We start from the raw sequence: 16,242 nt of genomic DNA, 5'->3' as shown, positions 1-16,242 counted from the left end.
CAGCATTCAATTTTACTTTTTGAAATTGTCACACACTGGAATTTCCTAAATTTTTAAATTCTAAATATTCAGTTCAACTGTTAATGTTATAAAACTCACTACAGGATTACTAGAAAAAGTAAGTCTAGCTTGGTAAGAAAGAAATTACTTACCTTTATTAGGTTAAGAAAGATTGATATAAAAATTAATAAAAGGATTGAGAGAATTACCTCCAGTTTACTGACATCTGCTAATAGTACCAAGCACTACTGGGGGCTTTCCAGGCTCTGTCTCTCATCTTGAACTGACAGAACAGGGAAATCCCATCCTGTGGAAGGGCATTAGGTACTCTAGATATTGTTCCTGAGTTTACCAAGTACAATGTGTAATTTAAGTACGAGTAGTAAATAATATGTAACTTAGAAAAGGACACATTAAAAATACCAATATGGCACAGAGAAAAAAATGAAGCAAAGTATGCCCTCTACTCATATATTGGAGATACGTGTATAAGTTCGACCAACCCCAAAGACATTTCTCAAAAAGTCAACAGGTCCATTTCACATAGGCAGGCAAAATGGAATTGAGACTTGCTTATTAAAAACATGAAGCCCTTGGGGTACATACTCTTCCGTCTGGATATCGGCATATAAGTCAGGGTGACATCAGGGCAGGAAAGTTTCTTAGTTTTCTCATGGGAAGAAAATATATTTGGGAGGTGGTCTGGTGCCTTGATTTCTCTGAGGCAGCTGTTTGACAGATGTGCTCAGAAATCATTTCTGACAGGCAGCCTGAAACAGTTGAGAAATTCTAAAGCAGCATGAAAAAAACCAACAACAAAACCTTCCAGCACTTCATAGAATTATAAAGTACAGTGATGGGTGACATGAATACCCTCATTCCATTGCAGACTCCTACCTGCAGGGGATTCAGGGATGGGGCTTAGAAATGGGGTAAAATATCACTTGGAGTTAGGTATATTTATTGTGTACATGCTAATGAAAAAGAAAAATCCACATGTGATTTTTGCTTTTTGACAAGGTTCTGTAAAAATGGTGTCTGAACCAAGCTAATTATGTTCTTTGCACATAAGAAAATCTTCAAGTCAACACACAGCTCTAGGCAAGAAAGGGCACTCTGTATTTTTTCTCTCCTATGTGCAAGGCAAATAGATTTTAGAGAGCCCTGGCAGTAATTCAAGGCTTTTCACTTCTTCTGGCTTGTGCTTTTGAAACAAAGAAGGGGATTATAGCTAGGGACTGAAGGGTTGTAATCTAATTAAGTAGATGGTAAAGACTGGCCCTGTAGAGGGGCATGTGAATTGAAAGAAAATGTTCTTTTCTGACTGTGTCATGTAATCACTTCTGGCTTGCTGAGAAAACTGAGCAGACGGCCTCAGTGGGAAAAAAAAAAGATTTACTTCAAATTATAACTTTATAAATCTCAATTTTAATTAACAAATACTATTAAACCAGAATGGATAGAAAATATTTCAGTACAGTTTAAAGAGGTATAAAAAGCATTCACTTTGACACTGAGTATTGATAAAAAGAAAATATTTAGGTTCATATATATGTGACCATAATATGCAGTGATTTTTTTCCATTTTAGTTTTGTCAACTAAATTTTTTTTTATTGTTTTGCTGGGTGGGGGTATATTGTGGCATTTTCAAATGTTCTTACAATATATGAAATATATCATATTTGAATTCACCCTCTCTACCATTCTCCTTCATCTCCTTTGTCCCCATTCCTGGAATTATCAACTAAATATTGGGAGTTTTGCATCTCACAGTCACAAAAATGTATATAATTATTTCACAAATTTGTATGGAAGCTAAAATATAATTACATAAAAAACTTCATGTTTCTAAAATATTCCACTAAAATCCTCAATTTTTATCTGTATGTTTGGAGATGTTTCTATGCCAGGCTTCAGCAGTCAAGTTTTAAATTGGTAGAGATTAAGGAATAGAGCCAGTAAGTTTCTTTTGAATACAAATTCTACCCCATCTTCTCTGCCTCCTAAGCTTATTGTCTCAAGCTATACTATGGTCACTTTTGCCCACATTCTGCCTATATGGCCCATCCAATAATTAACAGCAATGACCGAGGCCTTTCTATAGCACAAATCTGATCCCTTCATTCTCTTTGTAAAATAAATGCAAGCCAAAGGCCAAAGGGGGAACCTTGGAGGAGGGGAGACTATAATAAAAGGGAAATGTGTAGAAGATGTTTGTAGACTTGTAAGTATTTGAGAAATTATATTCACTTGGTCAAAATCAGACAGACACAACTCCAAAAATGTAAAATGCAGAGTAAAAATTAGGCATTAATTGTCTTAAAGTTGTAAAAAGCTTGAACTCATTTCTCTGATATATAATAAGAGAGTCATCGAAACCTAGCTCAAACATCATTCTCTCATTTCTTCCAATTCCTTCCTCTATGGCATAATTAGCATTCAGTATATCATCTCCAGGTACATAATGTGTTACACTTGTTTTCATGACTATTGTTCTTTACTAGAGTTAATAAATCCTCAAGTCAGAGTCTGTGCCTTTTTTCACTTTGGTATTTCCTCATAGTTTCCCCAGCACAAAACAGGTGTCCATTGTATGTGCAGCGGGATAGATATTTGTAATTGAGTGATTGTTCTCCACATCTTCGTTTCAGCTGTGGGGGACAATCTGCCCCATGACTGTCTCATAATCAGCCCATGACAGATTATCATTTGTCTTTTCATGTTTGCATTCAACACCTCATGCCAGGAGATCAAAGAAAGTGATCTGTCTCTTGACTCTGGATTTTAAAATCCTACAGTCCTCACTCTAAGGGAAAAACAAAAGAGGATCATTGCTACTGGGTCTAAAAAACAAAATCCTTTCACAAATGTGACTCACTTTGTTTACATGCTCCGGAATATTAATGTTTGAAAATATGCAATGGCAGTGATAGAAGGTATCAAGTTTTACTGGTAGAAAGCCATAAAACCAATATTCAAAAACTGCCCATTAATTCCTTCTTTTATCCATCAACTGCACAGCTTGAAAATGTATTTTAAAAACCTGATCTTGTTTTAAACCACTGAAATATTTTCCAATGTCTACATAGCAGCCAATTCTTATATTATTCATGATGACAAACTGTCATTGTGACCAGTTTTTTCCACTACTTAACTGAGCTACTATCATTTCCATTTTGCTACTTCCTGATAGTACTGAGAAATGTAAGCTATAAAACTTCACTCGTTAAGAAATATTAATGGCGGTGTGGGGGGATAGTCATATCTTTTTACAGTGCTTAAAAGCTTAAGCTGTAGTAATAAAATCTTGGCTTTTACTTTCTGAAATAATCTAAGGAAGAAACTGCAGGAAATGAAAGTAAAATCCAACAGGATTACAAAATTAGGGCAGAGTTGAGGAAAAAAATATTTTGAGTACCAGAAGAAATCTAAAACAAATAAAAAACAATATATATGAGATACTGCTATTTAACCCAGACAATTGGTATGAAGTTATGTAATTGGAAACTACTTGAAGAATCTAGCAATGCATTCTTTGGGGAAATGCAGGAAAAACAGTTTTCTGGATACTCATCCATGTTCAATCAGCTAGCAGTTAGAGTTAAAGGGCAAATGAGTTCCTGGTAGTTCAGACACAAAGCTCTAAAACAAAACTTTGTCAGCTGTCAGAATAGTGACATAAACAAATAGAGGAACTTAAGTTTTGATAAGATTGGTCTATGTTTAAAGAGGAGGTGGACACTACCATACTCTATCATTGATAACCACAGGAAAAGATCATACTATTTGGTTCAAGTTGATTTATAATCTGTTGTAATGCCCAGTAATCTGTTGTAAGTGCAGCACTTAAAACCAGAGCTGCCATTCATGTCTGAGAATGTTAGATGAAGGGAATATGGTGAAATCTCTGTTCAGTGTATGACTCCGAATTCCCAGTCAGAGGTGTTACAGAACTCACCAGGGTAGTCAGTTGCTGAAATAGTCCAGTGTTGTCTGGCTAACAGTGGAAAAGAAAGTTCAGGATAACTTGCCTTGCGAGTGTGCTAGTAGAAGTCAAGGTTCTAACAAATACATAAAAATCATCATGTTTGTTGAAAGTTTGCCTTTAACCCAGAGTCTCATGTACCAATCTGCCAGATAGACCAAAAGTAAATCATAAACTCCTACCTTCACCAGTGCTATGGCTTGGACTCTATTATTGTATCTCCTGCAAGTATTTTATCTATTTAAGTATTTATTTTGTCTTACAAAACAAAATGAGCCACAGCTCAAAAATAAAGCTCACTTTTCCCCCTGAATCCTCTCTTGAAGCTTTTCTGAACATTGCTCTGATCACAGATCCCCTTAAGACCCATGTAAACTCTCTCTAGAAAAATGCGCTTGTGCGTCTGAGTGAGCACATTCGCACTCACACTCACTTGCTACTCAATGCTGTGCTTATCATTTCATGGGTTCATTGATCACGCAATTCCACGTATAGATACCAGGTTAGGAACTGATACTTTGTTGACTTGTGCTGTTTTGGCTTTAGACAAAATTATTAGGAAGAACAAGTCTGCCTCTGGTTCATCCTGCTCCTTTACATATCAAAATATCACATTGTACCCCATAAATATGTACAATTAAAATAATAGTAATTATAAAAATAATCCTTACTACAGAGATTTTAAAAGACATTGAAGACCATGGAAAGGTTACCTGGCAAAAACAATTCTTCTTGGAGTTTTTCTCTGGCCTGCCGGGAAAAGCATCTTTTCTTCAACCAATCAGCTTCAAATTCACTGCGATGCTCATTGGGCCATATGATATAAACCTTATAACACAGAAAGCAAGCCATCACCTATTTATCTATTATGCTGCCATATCCTTCCATTCTCTACTATTTCTCTGTTTGTGGATATTATTTAAAATAATCAGGGACTTGAATTAACCTTGCTTTTTTAACCCCCTGAAAGCCAAGGGGCTACATCTGAGGTCTGAGGTCAATCAAATAGCATGCAAGAAATAGAATTTGGCCATACTTGAAGTTCTTATTAGATAACCTCTGAATCTGTGGTCCCCAAACTTCCTATGACAAGTTGCTACTATTAACAGTGTAAAAACTGGGAATAAAGTTCTTAAGTTGAGATGAGAACAAAAGCATGGGAAAAGCCTGGTTTTTCTGGTTATAGTTGCTCTTCTGATAAGAATTCTAGTAAATCTGGAAGAGAAAAACATGGGATGATGACTATGTGTGGTCAGACTATAAAAGCAATGCTTTCAGAACAAGCTTAATACCTCTACTTGCTAATTAATTTGATTATAAATATTAACCAGCACTATTTTTGAGTGTTCACTGCTTCAGGAACCATGATAAAGATTTTTAACCTAGATTATCTCATTGAATCCTGGTATAACCTCTACGAGAAAATTCTGTTATTATCCCTATTTTATAGAAGCAACAATTGTTTGATTATGTCTTCAAGGCTCACTGAAAGAGTAATGAACAACTTTGCCAATTTTATTAAAAATGGTAGAAGTAGTAGTAATAATAATAATAGCAGATGCTTTCACTTACAGAGTATACTTCATTTGCACAAACTATATTAACATGATCAAATACATGATGTCCAAATGAAAAAATAGTTAATTAAATTATAGTTAATAGACTAGTCCTTTTATTTAACTTAGAAGAGAAGGAAGAGATCATTTAGAGATGATTACCTTTTTTCTGTCAAATGTCAAATCTTTAATACTAATGTTCACATCAAGAGCTTCCAGAAGAAGTTTCCGTGCCTTTGCAGAACCCAGGTAGCACTCAGAGCACTGGCAGTTGTCTCTTAGCCACACGGAAGGGTAGAGGGACTCTGCCCCATCATGCCAGAGGACCTGCATCAGATGGGACCCATCCAGTGCTTCTGCCTTTTGGATGGCACAGTGCATGTTTCCGGTCTTTGGGATTAAATCTTGTCAGCTCCCTGCTAGAACAAATCAGTGTTAACAGCAATGGATAGGCAGCTTGTTTCTGAACTTGACCTCTCAGAGTGTGAACAGTTCAAGTGGACTCTGGCCTCTGCTATGCACTTAGCTGCCTCCATCTGTGGTTGGACTTATCAATGGTGGACCTTTGTTCTGGGGACAGTGTTTCACATGCTGTAAACAGAAACACAGTTTCTGTAATTAAGATAAAAATATGCGTCAGAATCCAGATAAAAAGAATCCCTTGTTTTCTCACAGAAACTTTAGATAAGGTCAGAGCCAATGACATATGCACTTTTATAAGTATGTTTTTTATAAAAACTGTGGAAAGTTTAAGGAAGAAAAAACACACCACAATTCAGAAATGTAAGGCTTCTGTTTCTGTAGGTTTTTTAAAAAATTGTTTTTTATTATCACATGTTATTGTACTGGGAGTACATTGTAGCATTTCAAAAATTCTTACAGTATATCATAGTTTAATTCACCCCTCCATCATTCTCCTTTATTCCTCCTTCCCCAATTCCTGGATTAGTTTCAGCAAGTCTTGTTTTTCCATTTACATACATGAGTATGTGATACTTTTCTGATGCCAATTGTACATGGCTTTTGAGACAAAAATGCTTCTATGATACTAAGTTAATAAGCTTATTCTAATGAAGAAATGTTAAATCAACTCACTTTTTTGGAGAACTATAACTCAAAATATGGTGCTACTTCTGTTCTGCTTTTTTTTTTTTTACTTATATGGTACATTTTAAAAATGAAATATAAAAACCCCTAGATTCTGCAAAGAATTTCATTGATTTATTCTCTGAGACTTTCTACCTTGTGCATATCAATTTTCTGGGCTTTGATATTTTGATTAGTTTATCCTGAGGGTTTATAATGTACTTTATGTACCTTGATTTCAACTAGGAACATGTGACTTTTTTAAAAAAGAAATTTCACAAGATTGTGGATATGCAATATTTATGGGAAAGGAAATCTAGTGAGAGGTGCCATGTATTATGGGCCGAGGGCCACAGTGCCAATCCTGAGTCCATTAATGACTATTTATTTCACCTTTCAGAAATCATGCTGATGGTCTGGTGCAGTGGCTCATGCACTCAGGAGGTGGAGACCCAGAGGATCATGGTTTAAGGTAAGCCCAGGCAAAAAGTTAGCAAGAGCCCATTTCAACAAATATGCTGTGTCTGGTATTGGATGTACATAATCACAGCTATGCAAGATAAGGAGATGGTAGAATTGTAGTTAAACGCCAGATAGGCAAAAAGGAGTTAGCAAGTATCTATCTCAGCAAACAAGTGGGTGTAGTAGCACTTGCCTGTAATTTACATGATAGGCATAGGTATGAGGATTTGTGAGATCAAATACATAAAAACTGTAGAGGTTTTAGTCAAAGTTAGCATGCTATCCACATAAAATAGAGTATTATAACTTTAAGATGCTGTATCTAAGCATCATTGATAACAACAATATTCTATGGCCTATAAAAGCCATAGAAGATTCACCAAAGATAAAGGGAAACTAAAGAACACCATTGCAAAAGATGATCAGACCAGAAAAGATGACAGCCAATAGTAAATTCTTTACCCACCAATGATTACTTTAAATATAAATCAATTAAATTCTCCAATGAAAAGATGTAAGTTGCCTGAGTGGGTAAAAGACAAGTGCTAACTATATTTAGCCTAGAAGAGAGTCACTTTAGCATTAAAGAACACAACAGTGGCTAAAAGTAAAGGAATAGAAAAGCATATTCCAAGCAAAGGAATATCAAAAGAAAGAGGGTAGCTACATTTATATCAACAAAATAGATTAGAAGTCTAAATTGTCAGTGGAGACAAGATGAAGCAGTCAATTCATCAAGAGAAATAACAATTAAGTATTTATATAGTCTATATAACACATATATGTGACTGAACCATGAAGAATAGAAAATATGAACATAATAATACTATAGAGATTGAGTTCATAATTAAAATCCGCCAAATCATGAGAAGCCCAGAATTTGGTGGTTCAGTGGTGAACATTTAAAAAGAATTAATATAAATTCTTCCAATAAATTGGAGAGCACAGAATACTTCCAAACTTATTTTATGAGGCCACCATTATCCTCAGATCAAAGCAAGACCAGGAAACTAAAAGAACAGAAATAGATAATAATAATAATACTATTATTACTATCTATTATTAGGCATAATATAATAAAATATTATAATAATCTATTATTATTATTAGCCATAATAGCCTATTGATGCTAACATCCCTGGTGCCCAGAGATGTGAAGATCCTTAATGAAATGCTAGAAAAATGAGTTTAATAACACATTAAAAGGCTCCTATGACAGATAAAATGAGATTATCCCTGGGATGTAAGGATTATTCAACAAAAGGAAATTAATAAATGTGATAAACTGCATTAAGAGAATGAAGGATACAGTAATAGCCCCCCCAACAGATGCATAAAAGCATTGATTGACAAAATTTAATATCCTTTCATGGTGACAACACTTGGAAGATGGGTATAGAAGGAATGTGTCTCAGTGCAATAAATGCTGTATATGACAAGCCTACACCTAACATCATATACAATGATGAAAAGTAGAAAGTTTTTCCTCTAAAGTTAGGAACAATACAAGAATGCCAATTCTGATTACTTTTGTTCTAAATAGTACTGATAATCCTAGTCAGAGCAATTAAGCAAGAATAAGAAATAAAATTAGGCATCCAAGTCTGAAAGGAAGAAATAAAATTGTTGCTGCTTTTTATGGCATGAAAATATATTCTGGAAACCCTAAAGACTGAAAAAACTTAAAACTAAAAGAATTATTAAGTTTATAAGATACAAAAGCAACATATAAATATCCATCTTATGTCTAAGAACACAATTCCTGTATAGCTACCTTTATCTCAAACAAAATGTCATATTTTTCTTTTTGTTTTTTTCTCTTTTTCTGCAAAATCAGAGAACAAGAGAGCAGAACAGGTCCTGCCCAGGGGGGAGGGTTGGTAGCACTGGGAGTGGGGAGAGGGCAGAAGGAGGGGGTAGTAGGGTAAATACAGTGAAAAAATGTGTACACATGCATGTAGTTTCGATAATGATACCTGTTGAAACTGTACCATGAACTGATGGAGGGGGGTTAAAGGGGAGAGGTGGAGGGGGTGAATTTAAATATGATATGGTTGATACATTGTAAGAACCTTTGTAAATACCACAGTGTATGCCCACCCAGCACAACAATAAAGGAAAAAAATAAAAGTCAAAAAAAGAACACAATCCCATTTAAACACCATCAATGAACTTTAAATTTAAGATTAAACTTAAGGAGATGAAAGATCTTTACACTGAAAACTGTAAGAAAATGATGAAATAAATTGAAGAAGACATATCTGATTAATTGGAAGAATTAGTGTTGTTAAAATGACCATAGTGATTTTATATGACAAATTCATATAAAATTTCAATGACGTGATACAGAGAAAGTAGAAAAATCACCACTAAATTTTTTATAGAACCACAATAATCCCAAATAGCCAAAGCAACCATGAGAAAGGAAAATAATGGAGGAGGCACCACATTACCTGATCCTAAAATTTATTACGAAGGCATAGAGATAAAATAACACAGTACTGGCATAAAACAATGCAACAGAATAGTGAGACCAGAAGTAAATCTATGAATTTATTTTCAGTTGGTCTTTGACAATGTTTCCAAGAACATTCAATGGAGGAAGGATAGTTTCTTTAATAAATGGTGTTCAGAAAATTGGATATCCATGTTCAGAAGTATGAAACTAGAGCTTTCTCTCATAACAGAAGCAAAAATTATCTCAAAATGGGTTAAAGACTTACATCTAAGTCCTGAAAGTATAAAACTACTAGAATAAAACATAGAAGAGCTCCATGATGTTGGTGTGGACAATGATATTTTGATATGAACTGAAAAGCACAGGCAACAAAGGTAAGAATAGAATGGGATTAAATTAAATTTAAATGCTTCACAGCTGAAGAAACAAGCAACAATCTTCAGAGTGAAGTGATAATCTCTAGACTACGAGAAAATATTTGCAAACCATACCCCTAATAAAGGGTTAATATCCGAAATATGTAAGCAATGCAAACAATCAAATAGGAAGAAAACAAATAATGCTATTAACAAATGGGTGAAGAACCTGAATAGACATTTCTCAAAAGAAGGCATACAGATTGCCAGGAAGTCTGTGAAAAAGGATCAACCGATTATCAGGGAAACAGATCAAAACCACCATGAGACATCATCTCACACTTGTTAGAATGGCTATTATTGAAAGACTTTAAGTGTTATTGAGGAGATGGAAAATAGGAAACTCTGGCACACTTTTAGGGGAAAATATTAAGTGGTAGTATGGTGACTCCTCAAAAAATTAAGCATAGAGCTACCATATGATTCAGCTATTTCACTACTGAGTATATATCCAAAGAAGGTGAAATCAGTGTGTTGAAGAAGTATCTGCAATTCCATGTGCACTGCATCATTCATAATAGCCAAGATATGGAATGAGCCTTAATGTTCACAGATGGATGAATGGATAAAGAAAATGTGAGATGCACACATTCAAACACACACAGTGGAATAATATTCAGTCATACGAAAGACAGAATTTCTGTGATTTGTGACAACATGATCAACCTGAAGGACTATAGGCACAAAGGGAAATGTACTATCTGAGTTCACTTATGTGTGGAATCTAAGAATTTGAGCTTATTGAAACAGCAGAATGGAGCTGTTGATTGAAGGGTGCAAAGTTTCAGTTATGCAGGATGAATAAATTCTGGAGATCTAATACAGCATAGTGGCTATGGTTATTACTGTATTGGATGCTGGAAATTTCATTAGAAAACAGATCTCAAATGTTCTCACTACACATACACATACACATACATGTGAAGTGACAGCATATTAATTAGCTTGATTGTGGCAGCTATTTCATAATATACACATATATAAAAACAGCACATTGGGTACTACAAATCTAAAATTTTTTGTTCATTATACTTCAACAAAACTTAAAGAAAATAAAAAGTCAAAGAATATCAGTTTTAATTACATGGACAGCAATGTTATAATAATAGTAGAAGCACTAGTAGAATGAATAGTTCGTATTGATTAAATGCTTTTTTATGTCAGTCACTGTTCTAAGTTCTGATACAATATCTCATTGAATGCTCATATTAGGACAAATAGAAATTTACTACAATTACTCAAATAAGCAGTTGAAATAGATAAGGAAATATCCTCCTACAGGTCATAGCAGAATTCATCTTAAGAATAAGATGAATAAGGACTTACTTCCCCAAGCGGAAAAAAAAAAAAAAAAAGAATAAGACAATTAAACCAGGCACCAGTGGCTCACACCTGTAATCCTAGCTACTCAGGAGGCAGAGATCAGGAGGATCACGATTCGAAGGCAGCTGAGGCAAATAGTTTGCGAGACCCTATCTCAAAAAAACCTTTCACAAAAATAGGGCTGGTGGAGTGGCTCAAGGTGAAGGTCCTGAGTTCAAACTCCAGTACTGCAAAAAAAAAAATGACAATTAAAATTTTATCATCAAATTTTCCTGCACACTGGCATAATAGTCTAAACTCAAGTCATTCTCAATTATGTGTTCATTAATGGGTTTGACTTTTTTGGTTGAAAGAACTTTTATTTATTTGTTTATTTTCAAGACACCCATAGTTAATTCATCGGACTGACCAGGAAGTATTAACATGCCCCAAAGACTTCCGTGCTCCTAAATGCACATTTAATATTTCGCTCAGATTGCACACTGAATATTTGAAAAAGTTACAATTTATTAATAATAGTGAACATCACATAGTTAATTCATCTAGTTCTCTATTGTACACAGTGACAACATCTTCACTAGACTTAGTGCTCATGGACTGAGATGATCGACGTTCGGCACATCCCAATCAAAGACTGAGATCTCTGTATTTACACAGAGCAAAGCAGCATCAGCAAGAGGCTGTCGGCTTAGTGTGAGGAACACAATCAACATACATTGTCCAGTGTTCTTGACTGGAGAGCAACAACGTTAATAGCCAGCTACCACACATTTGTACCTTTAAAAATGTGTAATTTCACAGATGGTGACTAAATTTAAATTTTAAGATTCAAAAGTAAGTTAAAATTCATCAGTATTTTGTGGGTATCCTTTAGTGACTCATAAATCTACAGATGGCTTTTGGCTTTCATTATAGTCAGAGGTACCCACATTTTGGATCAATAATTACAGATGGGGGCAGTTGAGAAGCCATAGGACTTTTATACAGCTTGAAATTTGAAACATTGATCCTGAGTGTATACACCATTTAAAGGTTGTATTTTCTACCATGATGAACATGGTTACTGTAAATATGACACTGCTGATATCCACTTACTATTGAAGTGATCAGACCTATAGCTATCCCCACCAACAAACGCTAATCACATTCCATACCATTTGGAGATTTTTTTTCCAATTTCTCTTTTTAGAATTCTTTTCCTTTTTCTTCTTCTACCTAGGACATTGCACTAGAGAGGGAGAAGCACATTTCTAATCACTAGGGGAACCTGGGACTGTGGTCAAACAGATAAGCAGAGGAAGTACACCCGCAGAGCTGGAGGAGTCAGGATCCCTATTGACAGGAGGCTGTCTCAGGCATGTGGGGCTGTGTCTGGAAGAACTGGATAAACTCGGGTGTTGCTGAAGTTAAAGTATTTGTGCATCTATGCAGGAACTGGTGGAATTGTTCCTACTCTTCACAATGTCTTCTTGGTTTTATGACAAATGTCCATGGTAATCCAAACCAAAACATGGTGAAATGGGATCATTTCCTACTCTAACTTGTCACGGCTTATTTAAGCTTTACTAGGCGGAAAATGTGATGAAATTTAAAAAGAAAAAACATCAATGATCATCAGTTATTTAAAAGCAAATTATTTTTGAAAACTCTGAAGTTTGTATATGAGTACAATTTCTTGAAATCTGTTTTTAACTTTCCCTCCTGACTTCGAATTGAGCCTAGTAGGAGCATCATGGCAATTTAGTTAGTTGATAAGTTATTGTGTTTTTCTCAAGCAAAGAAAAAAAGTAGGTACCCCTAGATATGCAATATACTTTTCATCAGTGAGATTTAATTGGCAAATTAAAGAATACCTATAAAGTGAAAATATTTATTGTAAGCTTCATTATTTGGCTTCTTCTTACAATTATACAATTCTTACAATTATAATTTAGTTTATGAAACATTAGATTGGGTTTGGTGGGAAGGGGTAATTTTTTTCAATTGTTGTGCTGGATGGGGGTATATTGTAGCATTTACGAAGGTTCTTACAATATGTCAAATCTATCATTCATGGATTCACCCAGGAAGAGTAGTTTTGCCTTTTCTGTAAAACAGCCCTTAGATTTTGGCAGCTTCTTATCTGATGAGATAGTTACTGTCTTTTCGAAAAATTTCATGCCATCACTTTGTGTGTGTGTTGTGTGTGTTTCTTTCCTAATTACTCACTATAGGTTTTCCTCTTTAGAATTATGGGTTTTAGCTGGGACTTATGTTTGGCACAACTAAATTGTTTTAGAGATTATCCTACTTTGGGGATAGATGTGAGTTTTGTCTTTTTGTTCTTCGTATTAATTTTGTCAAATCAAATTTATCACCCAATTTCTCTAGCTCTGTTTGGAAAATCACAAAAGTAGCTCTGAAAGGTATGCTATGCATTGACCTTGGAAATAAATATAGCTTAAAATAGAATTCTTACAGCCAGAAAGAAAGAACCTGTGGTATTATTGCTTCCAGTGCCTTTACTGGATGGGTAGGGAGAATGGAAGCTCAGAGACATTGGGCAATTGTCCAGGTCACTCTGCTGGTTAGTGGCAGAATTTTTCCCCAAACTTAGGTTTCCACATAAAGTGGAAATTTTCTACTTCTAATAAAAGAGTATGCAGAAATTCCTCAAATGTTAATTACAACTAATTTGAATCAAACTTTGGAGGGTATTCACAAGAAGTTGATGCAGAAACTTCATGGTTACTTAAGTAAAATTAAATTCTAACCCCCCAAAATAAAGGGCTGTTGTTTCTTGAGTGTTTTTAATAACAGAAGACAAGACTATCACAAGCCCACCAAATGTTAGTATCTGTTGATTTCCATCTTTTCTTCCATAGAGTAAGTTGTTAGACCTTCTAGCATGCTGTAGGATCCAGTAAATGTGTGTGGCCTCCCATCTCTAAATAGTAGGATTGGAAAATGACCAAAATGAAAGAAATATGCAAATTACCTGTGTGTGTGGAGTGCATGCATAATTATTCAGCAATTATTATGTTCTTAGCACTCAGCTGATGTTTTCTATGTACGAACCTTAATTAATACCTTAGAAACTCTCTGAGACTGGTACTACCACCTTTGTCTCATAGGTGATCTTAAATTTGGAGAGAAACTTGAGGTTGATGTGAAAACAGGGGAAATAGAAATTTTGCCATACTTATACATCGTGGAAAAGTTATGCTTCAATAATTTTCCTGATAATTATTTCAATTTATCAAAATAGCTGAATTAAAAGAGTAGCTGAATCTCAAGATCTTTTGTTATTAGTTAATTTCAACCAATAAAATTTCAGCATTGGAGGGAGAGGGCAGGAAAAATAGTTTTTCAGACATTATACCATAGAGGCTTTAAGATATTACTATTCATTAATATTCAATCTCTAAATAAAAAAACTCAATTGGTTTCCATTTGGAAAGGTAGATCTGGACCAGATACATTTATGATGCCTGAATGCTAATATCACCGGAATGTGTACATACTCTAACTCATGACACCTGCTACCTACGGTGTATTAGCTTGACAGCTCTAAAACTTTTAAACTTATTTTTACCTTTAATTTTATTTAATAATAATTTGTGACTATGTTATCATGTAAATAATGAATTCCACAGAGCCATAAGAAAAAATGCTTCATTCTTTTGAGGAGGTTCACCATCCTTCCTGCTATCTTGTCTTGTCTAAAGTATCTTGTCTGAAATATCAAATATTATGAAAAAACATTCTTCAAAAATTATGAAAGGGAAATTGTTAACTTAGCTTAATGGAATTACCACATTGTGATAGGAACTCAAAGTATTAAGACACTTGTTTACTGATAAAATGAAGACAACTCAAAGATTTATAAATTTTTTGAATCAGACACTATATTCACTACAAGAAATCTTGTGTTTTCAATCAACACCTATTTTTATCTCTTCTTGAACTTCATTAAAGGAGCAAAATCAAAGCGTGTGCCATGGCTTCAACTGTTCTGCCTTTTAAGGATACATCTTATATGCAGCATTTGGGGCTTAACAATGGTCCAAGGAATAATATACAATCACCTTTCTTTGGGCAGAGCCATGCATTATTCAGGGAACATTTTAAAAAACCTAGCCAGAACCCTCTTTCCCTCATACCCAGTCTGGTTTTTAGACAGTGTTCTCTCTGTCTCCTCTGCATACTTTCTGGATCACTTTAGGGGTTGCAAAGTAATTTGACAACCAGGCTAAGCCAAACATAATTGGAAAAGGGCAGCTGCCAAGAAGCAATCGGATCCACTGCATTCCGAAATCAAGCCTGTTCCAGATGCCTGATGGACTATCCCCACTACTGTCCCAGGCTGTAAGCTCCACGTGACTGGAGTTCCAATTAGATGCTCTCTCCACTCCCCTCACCCCAATCCACAGACCGGAATCCATAAGCCCTTCAAATAAGAGAAAGTTGAACTCAATCTTACCTATTCTCAGATATGTTGTAGTCATCAAATCCCACAAAACTTACCAAGAAAATGTCTGCTTTGGTCCTAGATTTCTTTTGGAGAGGGAGAATTCTGGTGCCCTCGCATCCCAGGACTGATCTGCCTCTGGTTTCCAGCCTACTGAGGGACTTATCTTTGGAAGCCTTTGTGCTCCTGGCAGCTCTGCAGTGGCCCTGCCCCCAGACACAGCTGAAGTTTGCAAAGGAGGAAGGATGTCTCAATCTGAAGGTGCAGCAATTTCTGAAAGGAGCTTGGAAGTTGAATCAACATGGGTCGTGACACGTGTACACGAAAGCAATGCTAGGAATATTTCTGTATAGCTATCTTTAACTCAACTAGCAAAAATGCTTTGTCTTCCTTATTATGCTTGTGTCTTTTCTTCAACAAAATTAGTGATAAAGGCAGAACAGGACCTGATGGGGGGGAAAGAGGGGAGAGGGTGGGGGAGGGGGCAGGGGGTAGAAATGACCCA

General features: G+C 35.3%; 1 protein-coding gene and 1 long non-coding RNA gene across 3 annotated transcripts in view; both read right to left on the bottom strand.

The window, feature by feature from the left end:
* Bbox1 (gamma-butyrobetaine hydroxylase 1) overlaps window positions 1-15,939 on the bottom strand; it is a 76,547-nt gene extending 60,608 nt beyond the window's left edge. Inside the window, exons 1-4 of one of the 2 annotated variants that reach the window (XM_074043148.1) lie at window positions 15,794-15,939; window positions 11,357-11,514; window positions 5,705-6,133; window positions 4,700-4,814 (exon numbers count right to left, since the gene is read on the bottom strand). In XM_074043148.1, the coding sequence (XP_073899249.1) occupies window positions 4,700-4,814; window positions 5,705-5,923 (334 nt within the window). In that variant the 5' untranslated portion in view covers window positions 5,924-6,133; window positions 11,357-11,514; window positions 15,794-15,939. The remainder of the gene's footprint in view (window positions 1-4,699; window positions 4,815-5,704; window positions 6,134-11,356; window positions 11,515-15,793) is intronic. The other variant, XM_020155253.2, reaches the window with a different exon arrangement.
* LOC141411443 (uncharacterized) lies at window positions 1,406-4,689 on the bottom strand. Its single transcript, XR_012436190.1, has 2 exons — window positions 3,960-4,689; window positions 1,406-2,807 (listed from the first exon to the last, which is right to left on the bottom strand). It is a non-coding gene; the product is annotated as an uncharacterized lncRNA (long non-coding RNA).
* Window positions 15,940-16,242: the final 303 nt, after the last annotated feature.

The sequence above is a fragment of the Castor canadensis genome, chromosome 1 (genome assembly GCF_047511655.1).
Source record: "Castor canadensis chromosome 1, mCasCan1.hap1v2, whole genome shotgun sequence".
NCBI classification, from domain to species: domain Eukaryota; kingdom Metazoa; phylum Chordata; class Mammalia; order Rodentia; family Castoridae; genus Castor; species Castor canadensis.
The sequence above is the reverse complement of the archived record's forward strand: the minus strand, read 5'-3'. Positions and strand labels throughout refer to the sequence as shown.